General features: G+C 57.6%; 1 protein-coding gene across 3 annotated transcripts in view; it reads left to right on the top strand.

Annotated features, from left to right (window-relative positions):
* The window catches only part of PGAP2 (post-GPI attachment to proteins 2), a 44,186-nt gene extending 23,745 nt beyond the window's left edge, over positions 1-20,441 (top strand). For all 3 annotated transcript variants that reach the window (XM_077824642.1, XM_077824507.1, XM_077824590.1), the window contains exons 5-6: positions 15,429-15,537; positions 16,032-20,441. In XM_077824642.1, the coding sequence (XP_077680768.1) occupies positions 15,429-15,537; positions 16,032-16,162 (240 nt within the window). In that variant the 3' untranslated portion in view covers positions 16,163-20,441. The remainder of the gene's footprint in view (positions 1-15,428; positions 15,538-16,031) is intronic.
* The last annotated feature ends 367 nt before the right edge of the window (positions 20,442-20,808 follow it).

Raw genomic sequence — 20,808 nt, 5'->3', positions numbered from 1 at the left:
TTAGTCCTCACAACACAAGAACTAGGGGTCACCCAATGAAATTAATAGGCAGCAGGTTTAAAACAAATAAAAGGAAGTATTGCTTCACACAACGCACAGTCAACCTGTGGAACTCCTTGCCAGAGGATGTTGTGAAGACCAAGACTATAACAGAGTTCAAAAAAGAACTAGATAAGTTCATGGAGGATAGGTCCATCAATGGCTATTAACCAGGATGGGCAAGGAAGGTATCTCTAGTCTCTGTTTGCCAGAAGCTGGGAATGGGCGACACGGGATGGATCACTTGATGATTACCTGTTCATTCCGTCTGGGACACCTGGCATTGGCCACCGTCAGAGACAGGATGCTGGGCTAGATGGACCTTTGGTCTGATCCAGTATGGCTGTTCTTAAGTGAAGACGCTTCCACAGCTAGGTTAATGCAAGGCAGCTTACATCAACCTCACCGCATAGTGTAGACCAGGCCTTAGAAACCAGCATCTGCCTGTGGTGGGAAATGGTGCCTTGAGTCCATGGAGAGTTGACAAGTCACATGGTCTTCGGGTGGCCACTTGTCACATGGTACGCAGGCCCCCGTAAGGCCATTGCGCACAGCTTCAGCAGATCTTGGACTCGCAACCCCCTACCAGGGAGGTGGGCTCACTGCGCACAGGTGAAATAATCCCATCTAACACCCTGAACGGGCCACCTCCTCCTGCAACACCCCTCTCAGACTCTCACCTGCATATTGGCAGAGGTTTTCCAAATGACGCGACTGTTTTAGCTGACTCATTTCAAGCGAGTGCTTGAAGAACAAAGCTCCAGCTAGTGAGGACTAAAGCTCCCATCGGTTGGGGTTGGCTGCAGGTTGCCTGATGGTACCGTCTGTCAGGGATGCTCTACGTATACTTAATCCCACCTCGGCGCAGGGGGATGGACTAGATCAGGGTTTCTCAACCCCTGGGTCGCAACTTAAAACTGGGTCACCATGGTGTGTCAGAGGGTTACGTGGGAGGCCCTGGGGGTGTTGCAGAGCCCCCCTGCCCCACAGCCTTCAGGGCTCAGCTCCCCACTCTGGGCATTGCGACCTGGTGCACTGGGTCCTGGCACCACTCAGGTTTGGCCCAGCCACCCCTCCATCGTCATGGCGCAGGGCCAACTGAGCCAAATATGAATGAGTGGCACTGTCAGGGGGGCCGGGCCAAAGCTGAGTGGCACGGCAACCCTAGAGGTCACGAGGCCAGGAGCGGGGAGCACAGCCCCACGGGACAGGAGCTGCAGTACACACAGTGTATGTATCTAGTACGTGTTACGTTAATGTGTACGTTCTATATCGTGGGTAAGAAATACTTAGTAAGCCAGATACTTTTTGCACTGTGGCTATTGAGTGGGTGGTGACAGGCCATTTTACAAATGGGTCCTGAGCCCACAAAGGTTGCAAATCACTGAACTAGATGACCTCTGGAATCCCTGGCAGCCCTATGTTTCTCTGATTCGATGGTTGGGAGTCCCTGAACATTGGGAGTGTTGGTCTATAGAGCATGTTATAACTTTTAACCATAATAGAAAACACGTGCATCGAGGTAAAGGCATCAGATTGTAATGTGATGACAAATCAGCCCGGCATAAACACCACTTCTCGCTTCTGGGGTGAAAAAAACGAGAGAGAGAGAGAGAGAGATCCTTGTAGCCTTGGGGGAAATTCTCTAAGCTGGGAAGGAGACCAGGAATTCAGATCTGTCCAGGGGTTTGCATGAGAGTGTACGGTTGCTGATGCTGGGGAACATCCTGGTTTTTTTCTGTTCGAGATGGCAGCAGAAGTCTTACAAAGCGTCGAAGTGTGTTATGGACAGTTTTGTAGCAATATAATGGGGGAAAGGAATGCACGGGGCGTCCAGCCGCAGCCTTTATTGCCACCGAACATCGCTTTTGTTGGCCGATAGTCTGTGAATTCAACCGAGGTTTTCAGCGTCCCCAGGTAACATCTCATCCGGGCGCTACCCTGGTCTAACCAGGGTGTTGCCCAGTGTTAACCCTGCCTGCAGGTGGCTGTGCCCACCTGGCAGGGCTGCTCCTCCAAAGCCCACGTTGTGAAACCTGAATCTGCCAAGTCACCCAATCGGCCGTTTCATTAGGTCCTTCCGAGAAGATTAGGAAACTCGGTGGGAGGTGGCTTATGCTGCTCTCCCCGTGTATGTGCATAGTGGGGATGATGGCATTCCTTACACCACTCCTGATCCTTCTCCCTCGCCCCTCATCTACCCCTCTCTTTTACACCCCTCATTCCCTCCTCGGGGGAAGAACTCAGGATCAAAGGAGTTCAGAATCGTGTCTCCTTATTCCTGAGAGCCCAGCGGTGTCTTAGTCATTGTCCATCTCCAGTCCTCGTAACCAGAGCTTCTGCCATGACCTCTGGCAACACCCAAGTGGCCGTACCCTCGGGGACACACTAGGGCTGCCTACATGCCTCTGGTTGGCAGAGCAGGTTGCTTATTCTCTGTGCGCACGTGTAGGTGTGATGTGCCGTGCAACCCTCTGGGGACACCCCCAGCCATAGCGAGGCCAGGCCTGCACAGATCTTTCCACAAACGTAACCTTACAAAGAAATGCTCTTGGCCTGCGTTTTGGCCCTGGCTGTGCTCATGGTCCATGACCGTCGTTGTCCTGTCTTGCCCATCACTGTAGTATCTAGCAGCAGCCTCTGAAGGGTGCGCTTGAGGCCTGCCGCAAAGACCTAAGGCTTTTGGCTTCAGTCCCTCCACTTAGAGAGGTCTAGAAATCTGCTCCTAAGGTCTGCAGGACTCCAGCCCTGCTGGCAGGATGCTCCGAGCTCCAGTGGGTGCTCAGTCAGACCCAGGGGATGTGCGTTACTCCGGGCTCAACACCAAGAGGCATTGTCCTCTGGGCTGGCTGTGGAATGTGTTCCCTGTGGGTGCCACGGCTGAGCGTGCTGACAGCAGGGACCTCGCTCTCACCAGCGCCACTTCCTCTCCCTTTCCGGGCAGCGGTTCTGCGGACGGGGGGGAAGCTGGAGTCGCACCTCGGGGCCAGACAGGATGCATGGGGGGCAGCTGCTCAGTTGGCTTAAAGGTCTCTCCTGCCCTTCTCCGCCCCCCTCCCACCTGAGCATCTCAAGGCATTTTGCAGACGCTGATGCTTCAGCCTTGCAGCTTCCTTCCGAGGTAGAACGGCCTCGTTACCCCTGCTCAACAGATAGGGACGCTGCAGCTCAGGGAGGTTAAGCATCTTGCCCAAGGTCCCCCAGAGCCAGAGTCTGAATCCAGATCTCCGGACCGCTGGTCTCCCGTGCTAGCCCCCGGACACGCACGTGCTTCTCTGCCACGCCTTCTTCCAGCGACGCTCGCCCGGGGCTAGCTGGCTGCCGTTAACACTGGGCGCCAGGAGGTGGCGCTGTGTCATGGGGAGAGGGGCAGCTGGCTAGTCACAGGTCGCAGATGAAATGTATCTGAAATAAATGGGTCAGGGTTTCCGTTCGCCTCGGAGCGCGTAGCGGTGGGAACTGCTGGAACCTGTGCAGGACCTTCCCGTACTGGGCGTCATCGTCACTACACTGATCTGTTTGTGCAGCAGAGAGCCCTGGCTGGGAGACGGTCTCGGTCGCAGGCTGGCCGGCCCTTGGAGGAAAGCGGGGCTCAGCCCTGCCTGTGGCCGCCGACCTAGGGCTGAAAAGGTCGGGCAGCTTTAATGATCATCACTTACCCCAGCTCGAGGGGGCGGGGGGAGTTAGGAAACAGAGCTGAGAACTCAGCAGGGCAGTGAGGGCCAGGAGCCTGGGCTAGCTGGCTGGGCTCCGAGAGAAGGAGGCTGGTAAGCCTTCAAGGAGCAGCCTGGAAGTTTAGAGGGGGCAGAAGGGGCTGGGTAACTTCCAGTTCTAAAGGGGAGAGAGCCGGGGGACAGCCTAGGGGCTCTGTTGAGCTGGGGACCTCCTGAAGGAGAAGCTGTGCCCCCAGCGAGGGTCTGGGCAGAGAGCCTGGTTTTCAGTTGCAGGATGGTAACAATGCAGTCCCCGAGACAGGATGCTGTTCGGTGACCGTCCTTCCTCATGTATTGAGGAGCTTGTGGGAGGAGGGAAACTGAGGACAGGCACCGCAGAACCACCCGAGACCAGCAGGGGGCGTTGCAACACTGGAAAGCCCATCTACAGTCTCACAGGCCCTGTCTGGCCTGAGCAATGCGAATCTCCTGGGGTTTCTGTCCTATTGCTTGGTGTGTTTTCCTGGGATGACCTTGATTTTGATGGGAGGAACCTCCTCCCCCCTTCCCCCCCCACCCGCCCCCCCAGCCTGCAGGCTTAGCTAACAGGATCCCAGAAAACCTCCCAGGCCTACAGATCTCCCCAGCCAGAACTGGATCGAACTCATGCTCTTACAAGTACTATGAGTTCGTCAGCAGGTGGCATCTTATCCTTGGGCGCCTGCGGGGGCCGGTGCGCTGCCTGATGTCCTGGGGCAGGGGTCTGTCCCGGGGGCCGTGCTGGAATGAGAGGCCATTGGGCACTTCCTTTGGCTGGCTCCCAGGAGCAGGGCATTCAGTTCAGCACGCAGCCTAGACCGAGCTGCGCCTGGCACTGCCATGCCCGGGGGGCGGGGGGGGGCCACGCTGGAATCTTTCTCCCAATCTCGGCTGGCGTCTCCGAGCCAGCGCCAGCCAAAGGCTTGGAACCTGGGGCTTGGGCCCGGCTCTTGCGACATGCAGGATATTTTGCAGGGGGCGGGAGGGCTCGGCTCAGCTGGAGAGCCCATCGGTGGTGGGGCCACATCCTCCTCCCTTCCCGGCTGTGCCGTTCGCGCCGGGGCTGGAACTGCCAGTCTCAGCACTGATTAGAGAGAAGTTGGGGCGGCAGCTGCTGACCTGGTAGGAAATTCTGACCGTGGGAGATTCTGGGGGAAAAACCCAGACAGTCTCCTTGTGCCAGGAAAGTGGCCCCACATCCTGACGGCAGCGCTGCTTTCCTGGCTGCAAACTCGGGGCCACCATCGGGCTCCCTTCTTCTCTTCCCCCACCCCAAGGGGCTGCAGAGGCGGGTTTCTGCCCTGGCTTCTGGCCTCCACCAGCGATCTGGGCAGGAGCAGCAGGCTGGGCGTCAGGAGGGCCTGCTGGGGGGGGGACAGAGCTCCGGGGGGATGCAGGGTGGCAGAACCAGCTAGTAGCAACGGTTGAAGGGGGGGGAGGTGCTGAGCTCCCTGCAGGAGGGAAGGGCTGGATGTGCCCACAGCAAGCCCATTTGGGACTCCAAGGAAGTATTCAAACCCAGCCCCACCCCCTCGCACTTAGAAATCCTCCTCCTGTGCCCAGCGGCCCCAGGCCGTTCCAGTTATGAGCCAGTTCCGAGGCACCATTTGCTTGGGAATCAGCTGGGCCCCTGTCTGACCCCCCCATTGGCCATAGACTCTCCGCCAGTTACCCCGGCCTTGCGCCCGGTGGCTCAGGTGTGGCTCGTGCAACTTCCAGAGACAGGCGTGAGATGGAGACTTCGCCCCTTCCCGGGCGACTTTGTTCCCAGGGTGAATTTCCCTGACTATGAAAAGTCGGGGCCTTATTTCTCATTTAACGTTGCCTGACATTAACGTCCAGCCATTGGTTCTTGGGGCACTTCTCCCCGCTGCCTTCGGGAGCCCCGACTGGGATTTTAACATAAACCACCTCCTGGTGCAGGGGAGGCCGCAACTGGTCAGGGCTAAGGCTTTTTGCACCGCTTCTCCTTCAAGAGAACTGAGCAGGGAACTACAGAATGGCAGCGAAGGCCCCAGAAAGCACCGAGGTTCTGGGGTCAGATTCCCGGGGCAGCGCCTGGAACCTGCCCCCTTTGCCAAGCATCACGCAGTGGGCACCATGCTGCCCAGGGCTGGCAGACCAGCGGCAATTCTCCTCCATGCAGCTGGAAGGCACAAGAGAGAGACTTGGCACTGAATAAAGGCATTTCCTTGATGTTGTACGTGGACGCTTGGGGTGGGGGACAGGTAAGCGAGACCTGGAAGGGTGGAGCAGGGTTAGGAATGGCCATTAGGGTCTACTCCAGGTCCCGTATCCCATGTGCTGGGGGCCAATTTCAGTGCTGCTGTAAGAGGGTACAACACCACTGGTGATGCAGGGATTTGTACTGGGGGGGCGAGGTACACCACCACTGTTTTTGTAGGGCTTTGCACTCGGGGGGTGAGGGGGAGGGACGCAATACCACTAGTTATGCAGAGGTTTGCACTCAGGGTACAAGACCACTGGTGATGCAGGGGTTTGCACTGGCGGGGTGGGGGGGTGGTACAACACCACTGGTTATGCAGGGGTTTGCACTGTGTATGTGGGGGGGGCAAGATATAACATCCCTGGTTATGCTGGGCTTTGCACTCTGGGGGGTACAACGCTGGTTCTGCAGGGGTTTGCACTTGGGGGGTACAACGCCCCTAGTTCTGCAGGGGTTTGCACCGTGTGTGGGTGCTTGTGTGTATGCATGTGTGGCCCCGACAGGAATCTGAAGTCTTGCAAAAGCATTGCGCTGATCACTGCTCGTGTTGCAACCGTCTTTGAGCAAGGGCAGGAAGGCGCTGGGGAGAGACTTTGTAATGGGGAAGTAGAAACTCCAACCACCAGAGTTCAGTTTCCAGTTACAAGGCCGCCAGTAATGAGCAAACTAGCAAGGAAAGCTCCACTGTGGGGAGGAAAAGAGAGAGCAGGCCAGGTGTGGGGCGGTGCAGAGAGAACGAGGGAGGCAGAAGAATGGGCTGAATAAAGGAGAGACCAGGGCAGGGAGCGGACCAGTTTGGAGCCATCCATCCCCCTCTGTCCCCTGCCCGGAGTTCTGGGCCTGCATCTGCATTTTCCCAAGTCTTTCCCGAGTTTCACGGCGTGTGTCCTCTGCAGCCCCCTCCCACCCCCCCACCCCCTCCGAGCCTGGCTTTCCCCTACAGCGCGAACTGGCAGTACAGTCAGACGTGCTCGATCCAGTTTGCGTGTGGCGCTGCCCATGGAAACACATTTCCCCTCTTCCCGAGCAGCCGGCCTCTCCGCGCTCTGCACTTCCTGCTGCAAAACCTCCCACCGGCTTCTGGCTAACGAGCCTCTGATTCCAGCTCGGTTAGCAGGACTCTGTGCAGCGTCAAGGGGAGCTGAAAGACCACTCTGCTCTTCGGCATTCCCCGGGCTGCAGCCACGCCCTCTGGGCGCTGATTCCAGCTGATCCCCCTGACCGGGAGCCCCCCAAATTGTATCTAGCGCATCAGTGTGATGGGGGTGGTGCCTTGTGTCAGAGAGAGACCAAACCAAGACACGAGAGTTGCTGCGTGTTAACCCTGGTGTCCTGGCCAAACTGCAGTGCCATCCGGCTAGCTAAACTGACTCCTGCTTTCCCCGTTCGTCGTCTTATTCCCTTGCCGTTCTGCGATGTGACTGTGGAGTTCTTCAACAGCGCTCAAGCTGGGCCCCAGAGGTGGCTGCATTTCTGTGGTGGGTGAAGCAGTTCCTAAACGCTCTGGCTGAGTTTGCAAAGGGCTTTGATGAAAGCTGCACTGTACGTCCAAATCTAGAGGTAGAGAAATGTGTGTGAGATGAATTATTTGTAGTCTTTAAAATGCATTTCTGGGCAGCCCTGAGCTCAGCAGAAAGGGGCATGATACAAAGGATCAATCTTCCACGGGCATTTTTATAGTACTTGTCACATAAGAGGGAGCAAACGGAGGGTCGCTCTGTTCACACCCGTATGGCCTATGGGAGCTGTGAATCTGTATCAGAACCATGGACGAGGTCACCCAAACTCGGGGGTGTGCTAACACTTCAGCCAGCACACGGCAAGTGCAGCCCACGGCGTTGCTGCTGGTCACTGAGATGAGCCAGCTATAAATATCCCCCCCTGAAATTCTCAGCACAGGAGCTGTATTTGTCCTCACGTTCACCACATGGGAACCGGTGCAGAAAGCGTAGACACAAACCGAGCTGGAGACAGAGCTGAAGCGTGTAGCGCTCAGCCAAATGCCTCTAGGATCCTGAAGTTCCCGCCAGAGGAATGTTTCCAGGCGGAGATCTAGGGGTAGGAACTCCAAGAAGGTCCCCGGAAGAGTTTGGCTGGAGGGAGAGAGCTGAGGAGCTCTGGGATGGCTCAGAGGTGAAACGGGAGCAGTCCACTCTGCAGGTTTAAAGGCCCAAGGGTTTGATGGGGATTGAGATGACACTGGGGCCGCCAGGGGTCGGCACGACACAGCACTGGGCTTCCCGTTGTCCTGTCCAGCCTGGTGCAGAGGGGCAGGTAGCCCGGGGGCTTCGTGCTCGCTGGAAGGGAGCCACGTGGCTGAGGGGCTGTGGTTTTGTGGGCCGGGGGAGGAAGCTGTCTGCTCTCTTGCTGCTGACTAACTCCTGAGTGCATGGGAATCACGCCTCAGCTCGAGGTGTGCAAACAGCTGGACTAAATATACTTGGCCGTGGTTTCCTGGGCCAGAGACACGTGTGGTACGTACAGCCGCTGCACCAGGGCAGCTGCCTGGGACAGTGATCTGGCCCGGTGGGGGCCAGTGCCCAGCACCGCTCCCTGCCGTCTGCCCAGGGGGAAAGTGGGAAGCTGAAATGACTGACTGAGCGAGTTTGACTTCCTGCAGTTTCCAGCTGCAGCATCCGGAGCAGCCAGCACTGTGGGCCGAGCCTTCAGCAGAGGCTGAAGCCAGCTGGGCTCCGGGCTCCGTGATCACCAGGAGCATCGGAGTCCTCCGGGAAGCGAGGGGAGCGTGCTGCTGATGCCACCCATGCCAGTGGAGGGTTCAGCCCCTGTGTGCCTCCCTGGAAGTGGCTGCTGATCCACCCAGCAGCCCTGACCCCGCCACTGTCCGCATTCTGGCCCTCACTCTTCCAGACCGTGGTCTCAGCCAGGGCCTTTCTGCCAGGCAGCTCCCCAAGCAAAGTCCCCGGGGGAGCAGTTCCCCCAAGGCGACAGGATCAGAACTGCCCCCTTGGCCCGGTCTCCGTGGAGCAGGGAGAGTGTGATTGGTGATCCAAGCTCTCATCTCAGACGATAACAAACCAGCCCCCAGGGGGCTGAGCGCCTTGTGCCACGTGGTTATTTTACAAAGCGCGGCCAGAGCAGGATCTTACGCTGCTCATCAGCAAACACTTTGGCCTTCTGCAGTGAACATGGGTACAGGAGGTCAGGCAAACAGGATCCAAAGACCCAGACTCCTCCAGGGCTGTATTGCACCGTCCCTGTGTTGTCTGCACCCTTCACTGGCATTAACAAATGTGTCCTCCCAACGCCTGGGATGCTGGCGCTATCCTCGTGATTTCCAGTGTACTGATGGGGACGGGAGGCCAAGACAGACTGAGCATGCCTGCAGTCCACGCTAAGCCTGGCTCTGACTCAGGTTTGAGCCCAAGCCCCACTTCCGTCCACACATACTTCAGTCTGACTCAGGTCAGCAAGCACTCGGGACACGAGTTACTCCTGAGGGCGTTCTGCGCCAAAACATTAAAAATTCTGCGCACAGTATTTTAATATTCTGCAAATTTTATTTGCAAATAAATGCGGAGGCTCCAGCATGGCATTGGGGAGCACAGGCCACTGGCTGCACAGAGGTGGGAGATCACACTGCAGCTCCCCACCGGGACACAGACTCAGTAGTGAGGCTGAACCCAACCCTGACACAGCGCAAGGACCGGGCCTGCCCCAGAAACACCCCAGAGCCCTGCCCCTCCATGCCAGGTGCAGGCAGGCAGGCTTAGCAAGGCAGGATCCAAGTGTGAAGGGGCTTAGTGCGGGGGGGATCCAAGTGAGGGTTGAGAGAGTTCTGTGTGGGGCAATCTGGGTGCGGGCAGCTCAGTGGGGGATTGAGGTGCAGGGGAGGGGCGGATCTGGATGCACAGGGGCTTGTTGGGGAGTTCTGGGTGCAACAGTAATGGGACTCTGCAGGGGAGTCCAGGTGAAGATGGTTGGGGTTCAACTGGGGGCGGGGGAGTCTGGGTGTGGGGGACTCTATGGGAGGTTCCAGATGCTGGGGGAGTGGAGCTCAGTAGGGTGGGGATCCGGATGCGAGTGGCTTGGGGTGGTCCAGGTGCAGGGGGAGTGGGACTCGTAAGGGGGGGCTTCTGGGTGTGGAAGGGTGAAGCTTGGCGGGAGGATCTGGGTATGAGGGGGTCTGGATGCACAGGGGTTGGGTGGATGGGGCAGCAGCTCCCTGTACAGGGACCTCTCCCCCTACAACTGAGGAGCAATAGGTGCAGGAAGCACAAGGGGTGGGGATGTGAGTTTGCAGAGCTTCCTACAGCCGGGGGAGAAATCAGGGTGGGTCTGACATGGCCCCAGATGCTGTGCAGGGGAAGAGGAAGTCCCGTCCTCTCCAGCCCAGCCGGGACTAGCTACTGAGCCTGGCGCAGGGTGAAAGCCACCAGCCGGGTCTTCTCCAGTCCCACCCCGTACACCACAGTGATTTACCTCTCTGCCAACTGCCCTGGGCACCTAAAACATACTGCTGGGGATGATCATATGACCGCTCTTGTGGCTTCCCTTTGCTTCCCCATCAGAAAGTCATTTTTCTGCGGGGAAGCAAAGAAATCTGCAGGGGAAATAAATTCTGCACATGCGCAGTGGCGCAGAATTCCTCCAGGAGTAACGAGTCCTGGGACCCTACTTGTGGGTGGATCAAAGCCTGAGTCCTGCTCTCACTCGGGTGCAAGCCCTGGCACTTTGCAGTGTCGACACAGCCTGAGCTTCAGACCCGACTCCGAGGGTCTATGTAGTGCGGTGTGGACGTTAGCACGACTGTGAGACCCGGGTTTACAGTGCAGTGTGGACGCTCAAGCACAGGCTTGGACACACCTAGTCCACAAGACCAGGTCCCACAGACCTGGGTGTACGATGCAGTGTAGACAGACCCTTAGGAACTTGTCCAGAGTCTCCCAGGGAGACTGAAGCAGAGCCAGGGCTTGAATCTAGATCTCATGATAACCAAAAGGCCATTGATCCTTCCCAAATTGCTCCTATGCATCTCGCGCCACCCAGCTGCACTACAATGGCCCTGTCCCAGGGATCTGAGTCAGATTCCACGTTCCCCCCTCCGGAAATGTGAGTCTCGGAGCTGGGCCCAACCCGACCCAGGGTCCCAGATGTGAGCAGATAATTACAAAGGCTCTGCCCAAGGCAGAGTTATTTGGTAACGCCGCGGCCGGTGCGGACCAGCCCAAAGCCGTTCGGCAGCCTGGTGCCCCATGCAGGCTGTCCAGGACGGGCGGCCCTCAGGAGTGTCAGCTGGCTGAGCTACCCAGCCCTGGGGTTCAGGAGCCCGTGTGTGTTGTTGTTACAGTCCATAGCGGCTCTCCTGAGAGTATTAAAATGGCTGGATGCTGTGAGATCTCTACAAGGTCTGGGCCACTGAGGAAGAAGCTTGTACCTCCTGTCGGAGTAAATGCACCTGTTGTCCAGAAAGATCCTTAAATGCTTCCCAGACTGTGTAAGCAGGGATTGGCCGCCCCCCCCCCCCCCCCCACACACACACACACACTAGGATGCAGCGGCTTCTGGGGTGGGACATGGCAATGCTACACGGCAGGTTATAGGACGGGATCTGCAGGCTGACTCGTCTAATTGAAATGACAGAGGAAATGTTGGGTGGCAGAACGGAATCGCCGGAGCTGCCGTTTGACCAGGACGCTGGAGCTAAGCTGCCAACTCTTAGGGGACGTGCACTGGGAGCTTGAGTGGCGGCAGGGTTTCAGGGTTCTGGTTGTATATCTCCTCTGGGAAAATGGCATCTCCAGCCAGCCTGGGTCTTTCATCCCCTCTGCTGGGGGCTGATTTGCTACTTGGAGACCCCTTGACTCAGAGTCACCATTTCCTGCTGCTCCTGGGCTTTTCTTGGGGGCCCCCCTCGTCCAAGTACTGGCCAGACTGGATCTGACATGGCTGCAGAGCTAGTAAAGTCACCTGGCTAAAGCCCCAGGGACGGAAACGTCTGCTGGCTAGAGAAACTTCCCAGCTGGTGCGTCTTTCCCTGGCTGTTGTGAGATCAAGAGTTAAAGCATCCCTGATGCTTGGTACAGACTGAGTGGCCTTTTAGATCGAAGCCCTGGCCTTTAGATCTTAGCCGTGTCATGCCTTGAGAAGAAGAAGTCCCCAAGGAGGAGAGTAAAGCACCTGAAATCTTTTAAAAAGCAGCGCGTGCCTTTGGAAAGCTTCGGGTTCTGCTGGTCGGAAGGGTGAAGCCACAGTCCCTGTGCAGCACAGAGGCTGCCAGGCTTGGGATCAAAGAGCTAAGAGCTGCTGCTGAGTTAATGAGCGCACCAATGAGCCATCAGTTGTTTGTTCTTGCTGCTAGCCTACAGAAAAGTCATGTTTCCGCTGCCAGAGGGGCCTGTATGAAAACAAGGTGGCTTGTGACCTGCTTTTTCCTGTGTGAAGTTTTACATAATAGATTGCTGCTTGGATTGCTCACTGTTATTTCACATGAGGCCCTGGCACTCAGATGATCTGGCCCCACCCCCCCGTTCTGCGACAGTTCATTTCAAATGAAATAGTCCATCCTCCTCCCCAGCCCTGCTGCTAGGGGAATGTGTCCTCGGGCAGTAGGCCCGGATTTGGGGGATCTTTGTAATTCCTCGGGGGTGCGGGGAAGCGCTCTCGTTCCCAATGATGGGGAGCAGCCTGAGTCCAATTTTATAGCATCTTCCACCCCCCACCCCCACGAGTAGCAGGCTCGGGTGTGGGTGGTGGGGGGGAACCTAGCAGATGTGAGTATGGGGGTGGGAAGTAGTGCGGCCTACAGGTTAGGGCTGGGCACCAGCCAGAGTGGGGCAACCTGGATTTCTGCCGTCCTCCTTAGGTAAGCTATGGAACTTCTCTCCTATTTCCTTCTTTTCTTGGAAGGACTCACGGGAGGGCCAAAGAAGTAGTGAGCCCGGTTCTAGCAGCGCTTATGTTTGGCCCAGTATCTTTCCCGTGATTCTTTTGCCTAGCAAAACCAGCACAGTGCATTGTGGAGGTGATGCAGGAATTAGTGACATCTTAGCCTCCCCTGGGGCTATGGGGAACCCGTTGCCCTGGGTGCTGTATGGACAGTTAGAGACAGCCCCAGAAGTCTGTATCATTAAGGAAAGATCATTAAGGAGCTGGGTCACTGAGAGAGAATGTGACAGGCCAAAGGTCACACAGGGAGTCTGTGCCAGACCAGGGTGTTGAACCCAGGTCCCTGGAGTCCCCAGCCAGTACATTAACCACAAGCCCAACCTTCCTCCGGGGGTTTTCCTCCCCGGCGTCACCTGTTTGTGTGTTGAGAGCGGCTGGCAGCACCTACCGCGCTTTCGGTGGGGTCATGGAAACTCTGATGCTGTGATTTGAATGTTCCTACTTCTCAGCAGGCCCCATGACTTGGAGTTTCTGCCCTGCTGGAAACCTCAGAAAGGAGGAAAATCCCCTCCCACTGCTGAGAAGCAGGAATAAAACACATCTGTGGCTCCGGTGTGTGTCCCCTTTCCAACTGGCCTGACCCAGGCTTCCTGGCCGGCCAGTGTCCAGCCCCCTCGCGGTGACAGCTGTCCAGAAGCAGGTTCTGAAAGGTGCAAGCAGCCCCCTCCTCAGCGCCCCGTCTGACTCTATCCCCCGCCCCGCCACATGCCTTCGTCCATCAGCAAGGCTGAGCCGGGGAGGGGGGGCGGGGGGCGGCAGGCTGAAGTGTTTCCTGTTTCCTTTGCCTAGTGTCTTGGGTCTGGGTCCCCCCTGGGCAGCGTGAGAGGGAGGAGAGAGCTGCAGCTGGATCTCAGGGGGCAGGGAGCAGTGAGGGGAGAAAGATGGGAAATTTGGGGGGGGGGGTTCTCACTGCCCAAGGAGAGGCAGCATCCCCCCACCTGCCTGACCTGGCTGCTTCAGGCATAAGCTCACCTCCACCTCACCTCAGGGAGGTGCCCTGCGGACAGCCGGGTCCATGGCTCTCTGATGTGTCTGGAGCTGCCACTGAGGGAGCCAGGAGGCCGGGATGGACCTTGGGGCTGCTCCAGCTTGCCCACGTTTCCCGTGGCCGCGCCTTTCACAGTCTGGCAGGCTGGACCCCGTGTTCTGGGGAACGTGGCCAGTTACTTGGGTCTGCAGGCTACCAGTGGAGCTAGAGGGTCCCGGAGCAGTCAGGCTGCGACCCCCCCGGAGATTCTGCCTGTGTGGGTCAGGGGGACGCAGACCCCCTATGGAGCACCCGTGGCCCCAGCCCTTCCTCAGGGGCTCTCCCCCGTTTGGCCAGTAGCTCAGCCAGGCTGGCTCGGTGGGGCCACGCTCCGGGGTGGAGGAGGAGCCCGCCCCAGCACTTTGTGCTGCTTGCGAAATGCCTTTGGTTCTGCACCCGCCCCAGCTCTGCTCCTTGGTGTGGTTTCCTCCTCCTCCTCCCCGCCCCAGCGGCAAGCGAGCGGGGCACAGCTCCGGGGGAGGCGCGGCAGCGGCTGCCTGCTTTGTTCTGGTGAACCCCCTGCATCTTGGCTGGTGCTCAACGCAGAGGGAGCCAGGCCAGGAGGGGTAGGATCCGGCAGCGGGGGCGCCGATAGCCAGAGTGGGAGTGGGGGGGTGAGCATTGTACCATCCATGGGCACGTCCAGCAGGATTTCCGCTCCTCACTGCAAGGCGTGCTGTGGTCACGCGACTTTGCGGGGGCACGCGAACTCTCGCTCCAAAAGCACAGGCACCAACCCATGGAGCTAATGGAGAATCTGTTTTACCTGTTGATAGTATAGGGCCTATGACACATGGTTGAGCAGCCTGATTCCTTCCTGCAGAGGCCAATGACCTGCACATAGACACGCACCCGCCCATTGATTAGTATTATATCCACTTCACAGGGAGGTTAAATGACTTCCCCAAGGCTACACGATGTGCCAGTGTCAGAGCTGAGGTTACCCTTAGGAATGCCTAGCTCGCTGCGAGAGCACCCCTCTTTCTGGATCGGCGATCACCGGTGAAACAGCGCCCTGAGCTCCAGCTCCCGGCGCAGCAGCAAAGGAAAAATTGTTCTTCACCTATTTGAAAATTGTGTTCCTTGTACACTGTAAGGCAGCAAGATAATTGGTCGGTGGCGTTGGATTCATCCTTGCCCAGAAGGATGATGACTGTTGCAGGAGTCTAGGGGTGCGCAGCTGGGGAAGATGGCAGAGAATTAGCAGGGACACAGTGCCGAGGGAGATGGCTCTTCTTGTTTGTGTGGGTAGCTTTCTGTGCCATTTATGGGAGCTTAGTTGCCACCACTTGGGGGCACTGTTCTAATGAGTGCCAGCTGCACTGTCATGCCTGGGCTCTGCCGAGAGGCGATGGGGGGGTTGCCGTGTGAACCGTGCAGTTCGGGCCATTTCCAGGGGCTAAGGACCTCGCCTCTGCAGGCTCGGGCTGGGAGGTCCAGGCCGCGGCCTCTTGGAAGGGTACGGGAAGGGGAGGGGGTTACTCCTCTAACCCAGCTTCTGGGGGTCAGACCTTGTCCTGTCGGTCTCTTTCAGGAGTGCAAGTCCTACAAGTGGAAGCTGCTGCTCTTCCTCTTTAACCTCGTCACGTTCTCCTTGGCCGTGTGCATCTACTTCCGCCACAGTTGGTACTGCGAGGCCGGAGGTAAGGTCCCTGAGGACCCAACCGCTGGGCCCCGTATCACAACCTTCTCCTGAATCTGTCAAAGAGCAGACGCGGCAGGGGCCGGTTTCCCTTTGCTTCCCTGCTAGCGTGCGTCTGCCCCCGCCTGCTGACCCCTTCTGGATACCATCAGTCTCCTCCAGCTCCCACTCAGGCCTTGGCTTTCTGGGAAGGCTGCCAGCATTGCTGGGTTTTGCAGTGGGTGTGGTGCTGGAGACACATGCCTGCTAGATTATGGACAGAGATCCGCCGTTCCCCGAATGGCCATCAGAACGTAACGGCTTCCCGCTGGGCTGGGCGGGAACGGGCTTCTCGAGAAATGAGAACGTCTTGCTACCAAGCTTCAGCCCCCGTAGTGCCAGAGGCTCGGCTAACACATTGAGAGAGACGTGGTCTTGCTCGCATTCATAGTTCTTCCCTTTCCTATGCCCCATTTCCTCCGTTAACCTGATGGGTTCTCTCCCTTCCTCTCCTAGCCTATACCATCTTTGCTTTCCTGGAGTACCTGGTCGTCCTTTCCAACATGGCTTTCCACATGACCGCCTGGTGGGACTTCGGCAACAAAGAGCTGGTGGTCAGCTCCCAGCCAGAAGACAAACGTTTCTAGGGCGGCCTCGCGCCAGACAAGCGTGTTACCAGTGCTGCCGACGGCCTCTGGAATCCTGCCGTTGGTGCGAGTCTTGGGGCCAGATGAGCTACCGGCTCCTGGGAGCGACGCTGGGCAGGGAGGGCTGTGATGCGCCTCGAGAGGAAACCAACAGCATACTTCGCTGAGACATCGCCAGGACCTCCCTGTGCTTACGCTGCTGCGGCCAGGACCCTGGCCTCCAAAAATACAGGAGGGTGGGGATTGTAGGGGAGTGGGATGGTTACGCACAAATCACACAGCAGCCTCTCCATGGATCTGTCATTCCTATCAAGTGCCAGGACAGGAGCGGGTAGTGGGAGCTGAGGGGGCAGGACCCAGGGGAGTCGACAGGGTAAGATGTTGGTCCGTGTGGCTAGGAATCCTTGTTCTGCAAGGCCGACTGATGCAGCAATGGGATCTTCTTTCCCGCCCCACCCGGCTCAGCACAGTTCCTTTCCCGCACCTGCTGCCTCACCAGGGCTCTGGCCACCGGCCCAGACTCTCGGCAGGAACCACCACGGGTAACAGTCGTATGCTCATTGACAGTGGAGATTCCTTGCTGTGGCCCTGGGATTGGAACAGGAGTTCTCCAGAGGGAGGGTATCCAGTGAGCTCCTGACCCCCACTTCCACTTCCTGGCATTCCCTTTCAAGGGAACGAGATGGAAGGAAAGGGTGAGAATACTGGAGGAAAACCCCTCGCAAGGCATTCAGTGTTGCTCATTCTCAGCACCTTGACAGCAGAGGCGAGGGCATAACTTCCAGTTCCCCTTCACTCAGACATCTCCTTGAGGGGTCCCTGAATCATGACCTGGCCCCTTTTTCTGCACTGTCTTGGGCTGGCTATTCCTCCATGTGTTTTCTCCCCCCTCCAGTCCAACAGGTCGGCTTTGTTCCCCCTGCAGAATCCTTGGCCAAGGCCTCCCTAGGTGCTGTGACAGAGTGCTGAGGCCCAACAGACCGGCCAGCACTCTGATCTTTTCCCGTGTGATGGCTGATTGGGGGGGTAGGGAGCAATTAGCTAATCAGGTGGGGAGGCGGGGTGAGTTAGGGAATTACTTGGATGAAAGGCGGGGAGGCCGTTTTGGGATGGCAGGAGATGGGGCTAACTGTGCCTAGATTGAAGGAGATCCCAAGGAAGAGAGATCTGGTTTCCTCCCGGGGCCCTGCTGACCAGGGGCTGAAGGCAAGCGTTGTAGAGCGTAGGCGGGGCGTGTGGCATTGTCCAGGTGTTGGTGGAGGGGACTTGAATAAATTATACAGAGTGGACACTAAGAGAGTCTGAGGAGTTCCTGGGGCGGCCCAGGATGCAGGGGATACGCCCCCATCACAAGTGACTCGTGATTGGCGGGGGGAGGGGGCTCAAATTAAGGTGTCCTCCCCCAATCACTAGTTCCTCTTGGAAGTCTTGACCCTTGACTCCTAGGAACGGTCAGCGTGAGCGCGTGCTTGAGGCAGGTCTGAGCTGCAGAGATTGGGTCTGTATCCAAACTCCACCACAGCGTGTGCTGTTGGGATTGGGGCTCCAGGTCGGGCCCCTCTCTTGGGGACATGGTGCCTCCAGCTGACCAGGCACGACTGCAGAGGGTGAAGCCAGGAGGTAGGGAGCAAAGCCCAGCCCGGCCAGGCGGGTGTCTCTTGGGCCATGCCTTCCTGCCTCCTCGACCACTCTACCAGGGCCGTCGCTGGTCTCCTTGTGAACAGCTGTGTCCCATCCTCGCCTGGGTCACTGCAGCTCGGCCGGCTGCTTGGAAGAGGAGTTGTAATCCCAGGGTATGCAGGGCTGTAGTCTCCCTGCTACACTGGGGGAGCTGCACTGGCTTTGGTGGAATGGCTCCTGACTTACACAGTATCAGGCCAGCGAGAGGGAGCTGGAAGGGCACCGCTGTAGCTTCCTGGATTTCAAGGAGGACAAGGGCTTATTTTGGAGGCTTGGAAGCACAGCACATCACCCCTGTGGCACCTACGAGAGACCACCCTCCGTGGGCAAGCCCCTGTCTTATGAGGCTGCCCCAAAGTCTCTCCAGGTGGGCTGAGCAGAGCTGTGCACCACCTCCATTAGAGTGCCCACCTCCAGGCCGTGGTGGCTTTTCATGGGGCTGTTGAGTGATGCTACCAGGCTGGTTTCCACGTGGTTTGGGGAGAGGGGGCAGTCCCAGATCCCTTGTCGTGTCCGTTTCAGTGCAGCTGCCAGGCTGCCTCACGTCCAGGCAAGCTGCAGCTGGGAGATTTTGGTGGTTCCATCTCCCCAGCTGCATCGGACCCAGGCTCAGTGCCGGCAGCAAAGGCTGCGGGTAGCGTCTCCTCTGGCATGTGTGAATTTAGTGCCGCTGGAGTGAGAGCCCCAGAGACCAGACGCTTCTGCTCGCCTGAGCCAGGGTCCCAGCCAAGCAGTGCCTGGGCCTGCTCCCTCCCTCGCTCTGCCGACGTTCCTCGGCCCTGACCTGCAGGTGACCCCTCTGAGGAAGTTTGGGCTCTGTGCCTAGTCTGCTGTCTCCGAACAAGGGCGCGTTGTGTGGTGGAGTTTGTGGTGTGGATACCTGCCCTTGGAGATCTGCACTGAGCCCCACCAAAGAGCCATTGGCTACCAGTGATGTTCAGTCCCAACCAACCTGGGCCAGACCCAGACCAGGGACCGTAGGATATAGGTACTCCCACCAATCTCATCACTGCAGTGTCTGAGCACCTAAAGGCCCTGTGTCCCATAGCCTGGCCCTTTCTGAGCTGGAGTAGAGTCACCCGATTGGCTTCTTGGGTGACGATGGCCTGGTGCTGTCCAAAACGTCAGGACTCTGCATCCAACCTGAAGAGACCCTGTGCTTTGGATACAGAGCACTGGCTGGCCGTGCCGTCCCGCAGCGGCAAAGCAGAGGGTTAATCACCTGGTGAATTAACACCAATGACCTTGGTGGCAGCAATGTATTGGGAGCAGGGGAGGTGGAGGGCTGGCACGTGGAGGGACTCCCAGGCCTGAGAGGGCCAGCCTGGGAAAGGCACTGGAATACCTGGGAGAAGGATTCAAAGGGAGCAGGCCGGGCTCAGAGGGTAGGTTTAGGCCTCGTGAGGATCGAAGGGCGGGGCAGGAAGCCTGCCTGTGGTGCAGAAGGGAAGAGGAAGCCAGTCCCAGGAGCAGAAGCGGGAGTGGCAAGGGATAGAAGGGCTGCCAAGTCATTGACACGGCAGCGTGTGGGGTGGGTGAGGGGTGAGCCCGGTGGGCAGACTTGCAGAGATGACAGGAGCCTGCCCCAAGGGGGTTCACCATGGAGGTGAATAAACCCGTCCCAGGATGTCTGGCTGAGCAGAGCTAGCAGGGTGCTGCGTCAGGCACCACGTTCTTCTTGGTCCTACGTGCCAAGGCCCTTTGGCCAAAGCCAGAACAGAACACTCCCAGCCATTCAATCATCCAGCAATGGCTGCCTCGTTGGAGATCAGGGAGGTGACACAGCTGATAAGCAATGGCAGATGGGAAACTCTACCTAGAAACATTCCCCTTGTTCGTTAATTCTTTTTCTTTGGCGTGGTGTTGCGGGGAATGGAGTATGGAGAACAGGCCCAGTGGCAGGGTTACAGGCATCCAAAATAGGGAAGGAACCTGTGTGGTGTGTCTGAAACCAGGCAGAGGCCATCACGGACCCTCGCCAGCAGAACATGTGGGATGGTCTAGGAGACCCCTGGGAAGGTCAGGAGATGCTGGGTACCTTCAGCTGGTGCTTTTCTGCTCTTAGCACTGGTGGAACGCAGCTCTGGTCCATCAGACAGCTGTTACTGGTCTGCGCCGAAAGGCCAGGTTACCCTCTCGCAGGTCTGAGGGGGCACCTACCTCTGCTCTCTGAGCTGCCAAGTGCCCTTTCAGAGCCCTGCTGGGGAGATCAGCTGCAACCTACAGGGTGACTCCTGGTCACTCATGAGGAGAAATCAGGGCCCCCCCGACCAGGGCAGTGTTGGAGAGCGGCAAGCACAAGAATGTCCAAGCAACGTTCCCAGGAGTGAACCTGGCCTTGGGCTGTGAGGGCTCGTTGGGGTTGGGATAAAGTCCTGCTCAGTTCTTCGGCTTTAATCGTCACACTCTCTCTTCCTGATTTTCCTGGGCATTTTGAAGCTGCCGGTGCGGCCCTCTCTCGCCAGCCACTGCTGCTTGCAAGTGGGATCTGCCGTGCGCATCATCTGTTACTGTGTGCAGTCACACTGTATTCTGCTGGCGTGGGACTGGCATGCAATCTGTGCCTTTGGTACTGCCGGATGTCTATTTTCATTGGTTTGGAGGATGCAATAAAATGCTGAGTATTTTCGTCAATTTATTTCAATGTTATTGGCTCCCGCGACCCTCCCAGTCTTGCCCCTGGTCTCATGTTCCCATATTCCTCTGGGAGCGTGCGGAGACCTTTCCCCTAACGGATCTGTTATCTCCAAGTGCTTTACAGACATGAATAATTACGCCTGCTAAATCTCTCGGTGAGGAACCTATTACTGGGTCAAATGCATCCCAAGTGTATCAGACCATACCCAGTGATTCAGCTGGGTTACGCCAGGAATCGGTATGGCCCATGATCCGTAGACTCAAAGCCTGGGTACTATGGTGGCAGGCATGATAAATAAGCTAGATCCCTGTTTTGCATTTCAGGAAAC

The sequence above is a fragment of the Eretmochelys imbricata genome, chromosome 1, assembly GCF_965152235.1.
Source record: "Eretmochelys imbricata isolate rEreImb1 chromosome 1, rEreImb1.hap1, whole genome shotgun sequence".
Lineage (NCBI taxonomy): Eukaryota > Metazoa > Chordata > Testudines > Cheloniidae > Eretmochelys > Eretmochelys imbricata.
The sequence above is the reverse complement of the archived record's forward strand: the minus strand, read 5'-3'. Positions and strand labels throughout refer to the sequence as shown.